The sequence below is a fragment of the Pteropus vampyrus genome, unplaced genomic scaffold, assembly GCF_000151845.1.
Source record: "Pteropus vampyrus isolate Shadow unplaced genomic scaffold, Pvam_2.0 Scaffold34, whole genome shotgun sequence".
Taxonomy (NCBI): domain Eukaryota; kingdom Metazoa; phylum Chordata; class Mammalia; order Chiroptera; family Pteropodidae; genus Pteropus; species Pteropus vampyrus.
The window spans coordinates 6,653,766-6,658,565 of record NW_011888815.1 but is presented as its reverse complement, the minus strand read 5'-3'; the positions used below and the strand labels follow the sequence as shown (position 1 = coordinate 6,658,565).

The window sequence follows — 4,800 nt, the reverse complement described above, 5'->3', positions numbered from 1 at the left end:
TTTTTTTTTTTTTCAAAATAACCCGTTCTATACATTTTCTTAACCAAGTGATTTCCGGCTTAGTTTTGTGTTTATATGTATGTCTGCACACACGTGCGTGTTATTCCAAAGGGTTTTTTAAAATCATGTACATGTTCCTTTTGAGGAATTCATATTTATGGGAGTTTTTGGGAAAAATATAACCTGGGTTATATTTTTCACATATATATATATTTTGTTCCAATAAGACTTTATCTATCGACACCGAATTTCATATAATTATTCTTTCTTTAGATTTTTTTTATACTGGAAGAACATTCCTGGCTTTTTAATATTGATTTTTAATGAGTAGAGTTTTAATGAATGGAATTTACATTTTATGTTTTATTTATAAATACATTTATATTTTGTGTTTTAGATTTTAAAAAATTGAACCGATAATACAGAGTTTTCATACCATTTCCCCTTATTAATATGCATTCGTGTGGCGTGTTTATTATAACTAATGGGCCAATACCGATACATTATTATTAACCGAAGTCCATAGTTTTTTTAGATTTCCTTAGTTTTTACCTATTATCTCTTCTCTGTTCCAGGATCACATCCAGGATACTACTGTATTTAAAAAAAGAAACTTTTTACATCTTTATCTTTATCTACTTCTTTGTTTTCTCCTGACAGGTATACAACATGTTTCAGCACCAGAGCCTTGGAATTAAAGTAAACATTCAGGTCACCAGGCTGGTCCTCCTCCGGCATCGTCCTGTAAGTCCCCGTTGGTCCCGTCGGCGCCCTTCACGCAGGAAATGGGCCTGGTCTCGATGCTTCCCGGCTGCCGTTGGCCGCTAAGGAGGATCGGGGGGTTGTGTGTCTACTCCGCGCTCTCTGGCTTTGCAGATGGTGACAGTGAGCCCTGGGCCGGGGGCTGGGAATGTCCGGTGAGAGCGGTCGTTACTAGAAGTGCACGCGACCTGCTCAGTCCCAAGGGAGCCCTAGCAACGGGCTCGCGGGCGTCCCTCCGTCACTAGGCATGTCTCACCTGTGCTAAGGCCCGGTGGCGAGGTCTTTGGGACCGCGGCTGCCCTCCTGGAGCTATGCTTGAGCGTCAGCCCAAATGTGGAGTCACCATAGCTTGGTTCTCTGATCTTTTGATTGACAACATTACCTGCAGAGTCCGGCAGTGCACGTGACAAAGAGGGACCGGTGGGTGCTTGGTTGGGTACACTGTATTTATTTTGCCAGAAAAGAAAACACTTTTCTTTAATAGCATAGTCTTCATTTGAGCTTATAAGTAGGTCCCTGGCGGTCTCTGTCTGGTGTCTGCATCTGCCCACCGGTGTCGGGTCTGTATCTGGGGGCGGGGGCTGGGGTGGCATCACTGAACGCTGTCCCAGCGAGCAGCCATCTCCATCCCCACATTGTGGTCGGGACGGGAACTGTGGCTCCCCTGGGCCTTCCCTTCTCTAAATGCCCCCCGATTTCTTTTAGGCCAAGTTGTCCATTGGGCACCACGGCGAGCGGTCCCTGGAGAGCTTCTGTCACTGGCAGAACGAGGAATATGGAGGTGCGCGTTACCTCGGCAACAATCAGGTCCCGGGAGGGAAGGACGACACGCCCCCCGTGGACGCCGCCGTGTTCGTCACCAGGTAGAGCCGGTTCGCCTGCCGCTGAAAACCGGGGTTGGCGGGCCGGTTCCCACTGGAGCCGGAGGAAGGCAGTTTCCCAGGAGTCCGGGCTTGGCCATCAGACCTCGAGCCACCTGTTCCAGGCCCCCCGTTTCCCTTCAGGGCGGCCGTGGGACAGGAAAGCACCCCTCGCCCATCAGCCAACAGGGCTGGCTTTCTCCAGGGCGGTGGCCACTGCTGCCCGTGAACCAGGCCCCGTCCCTGGTTCCGTTCTCTGCTGTTGGACCGAAGCTACGTGCCCTTTCTCCCTCCGCCCAGGCGAGGCAGTGGGTAAAGCTTTCAACACGTTCAGTTGCTCATTGTGGGAAAGCCTGGGACGAGGTCTTAGGCCAGCCTGGTCTTTGTGTCAGAGAGAGAAAGAGAGAGAGAGGGATCCCTATTTTTGTGTTTCGTTTCTTCTCTGCCAAGTGCTTCTTCCTTGCCACCCTCTACTGCCCGTCAGTCTTCTAAAAGTTTGTCTTTGACAGAAAAATCAAATCCTGAGGTGTCCTTTTCCAGCCCCTACTGGTTATTCCCACGGACGTTCCCTTGGTTTTGGAATGGGTTATAGAAAGCGGGAGTCTGAAAGTCTTTCTTTCTCCCTTTGTTAAAATAGTTTTTAAAATCGATTACCAAACGTATCTTTGTCTGTTATGGAAAAATTAGAAACTTGAAGTAAGCAAAACCCGTGTGAGCTGCCGACGGGATTGGCCCCGGCTCCCGCTCGCTGTGGCCCCGGCCAGTTTTGGGCCCACACCTGCGAAGCTGTCCCACCCAGCCGGGCTGCCCTCTCCCGTGGGTCCGCAGGTTGTCCAGGGCGCCTGGCAGGACGCGTCGGGCCTGAGGCAGCGGGCCTGGCCCAGGGAGTTCTGTTCACCAGAACCGCCAGTCGAATCTTGGAAACCTCGAGTTCCGGCATCTCTGGGTCTGAGCGGGCGGGTGGCGTCTGTGACAGCCCGCAGGCCAGAGCGGAGCGAAGGCAGGACTCCCACGTGTGGGCGTCCACGCCGCGCCGGGAGGTGTCAGAGGGGGCGCATTTTGGAGTCAGATACAGGAGAACGTGTCGCGCATTGGAGGAGAGGGGGCGGGAGAGGTGACTGAGAAAGTTAGGGAGGTCACTTAGCTGCCGTCCCTGTCATTGTATCCCGTGTGGATGGCGGTCACGTCCTTCCCCGAGAGTACATTCCGACAGAGGGCAGGGGAGGAGCGGAGGACACTGGGTGAGTGACGGGGTGTCGGGAAGAGGAAGGGGTCACGCTGATGGGGGGAAGGCGCGGTACGGCCCAACCGGGACCCGCCTGTTGGTTTCACAGTTTAGCTCCATCGCCACCTCGTTGGGCCGGGCCCACCGTCCGTTCCAGATGATTTTTTAAAGAGTAAAATGAGACAAAGTGGCTTCAGAACACGCCTTTCAAACCCAACGCCGTGCTCAAGCGTGTTCAGAGAACTGCAGGCACGTGACCGGTTGCGTCCCCCCAGCGTCCCCAGACCCCGTGAGAAGACGCACGGGCGCCCCGCTCAGCTCCCGACCGTGGGAACTCAGGGAGGGGGCCGTGGGAGCGCTCTGGCTTTGGAAAGGAAGGGCCCAGACCCCTTGGCCCTCGTACCTGCAGAGCTGGGCCTGGACCAGGTTTCAAGAATCTTCGATTTGTCCACAGCCACACACCCTGGGGGATCCTGGGAAGTTTTAAAGAATGTTTAGAAATGACTTCTTTCTTCTCGTCTCATATAAGTCATTCAGGGTCATCCCAGCATCTACAGCCAGTCGATGCCCAAGGAGAGTAGGTTGGGACAGTCATTACGCTCTGATGATATTGACCAGTAATCGTCTCCGATACACGACTTGGCAAAATCTCCTTCTAAGACGTTTTCAGCTGTTGGGAGGAGCCCTTCCAACAGCTCAGTGTTTCGTACAGAGTAGTTTAGCTCTGAAAGGAGGGTCTTCCAGTTGGAACTGTGGGTGGGTCCCTCTTGGAAACTAAAGTAATCACATCGCTGCAGGCAGGGCGACTCATCAGAGTTAATAGACAATATTTTCTCCTCCCATTCCTGGGGATCCTACATACACATGAACTATTTTGTCTTTTTTTCCTTTTTAGGACGGATTTCTGCGTATACAAAGACGAACCGTGCGACACCGTTGGTAAGTTGAGAGTTGGAATAATAATATCAGGGGCTGATGTATAAATTGTGATCATTTCTGCATTTTCTGTTGCCTCTCTTCTTGCAAATTGAGTCTTTGACTTTATTCTATTTTTTTTTCTTTTCCCTCCTGGGAAGTTTTGAGGTTGCTTATGGCAGAAGGCATATAGACCAAAGGAATATATAGGAAGTTGAACCAGAGGAGGGGCCACTGGGCTGCCCCAAGGTGACCGTAGTTGGGAGCAGGCTCGGTTCTGAGCCTCCTGGTCACCAGTGCAGGAGAGGAGACCCCACTGAGCTACGCGATCGCCCTGAGACAGCAGCTCACCAGTTTACCTTCGTGCACGTGGGTCTTTACCAAGCATCTCAGGGGTTGCGAGACTGGCCCCCTCCACCAGCCTCGGCACCAAGTTCGTTGTTTTCTGATCAGGTGGCGATGCTGCCGCCAGCACTGAGTACTGGAAAAACACATTTTCCTTCTTCCTCGCCCCTCCCTCCTCCAGCTTCCCCTCCCCACATTTCCCTTACCTCGCTATTTTTCTCTTCTCTCCCCGGTCATATCTGGCTTGCCCTTGACATCTCGTAGGTTTCATATTTCCTTTCCGTGCGGGAATAGACCGCTTGGTTAACAGAACAGTCACCTCGAGGGTGTCCGAATTTGTCTGCAGTCGCACACGCCTTTATTCGCCGAGGGGTCGAAATGCTACACCGCCAAACACAAAACGCTGAATCTGATTGTGCTTAGAATGATGGGAAAACAGTATAGGGCTGGAAAATAGATGTTACTGTGGAATTCAGATGTTCGAGACCTGTGCTTCCCATGGAGTCCTAGCGGGGGGTGATCGAGCTTTGATTTTGGCCGTGCCACTTACACAAGCCTCTGGCCTTGGGTACATCTTCATAATCCGTAAAACGGTCGCTTTGGACGAGGGGGCTTGTAAGACCCTTCAGAATCTAGTAGAACGCTAACTAACATGTCAAGTTTAGAGTTTACAAAGGGTTTTCTATATATTGC

The 4,800-nt window shown here is 51.4% G+C and overlaps 1 protein-coding gene across 1 annotated transcript in view; it reads left to right on the top strand.

The window, feature by feature from the left end:
• The window catches only part of LOC105290274 (A disintegrin and metalloproteinase with thrombospondin motifs 17-like), a 193,846-nt gene that overhangs the window by 63,453 nt on the left and 125,593 nt on the right, over positions 1-4,800 (top strand). The window contains exons 5-7 of the mRNA XM_023529013.1: positions 661-744; positions 1,468-1,625; positions 3,743-3,786. Of these exons, the coding sequence (XP_023384781.1) occupies positions 661-744; positions 1,468-1,625; positions 3,743-3,786 (286 nt within the window). The remainder of the gene's footprint in view (positions 1-660; positions 745-1,467; positions 1,626-3,742; positions 3,787-4,800) is intronic.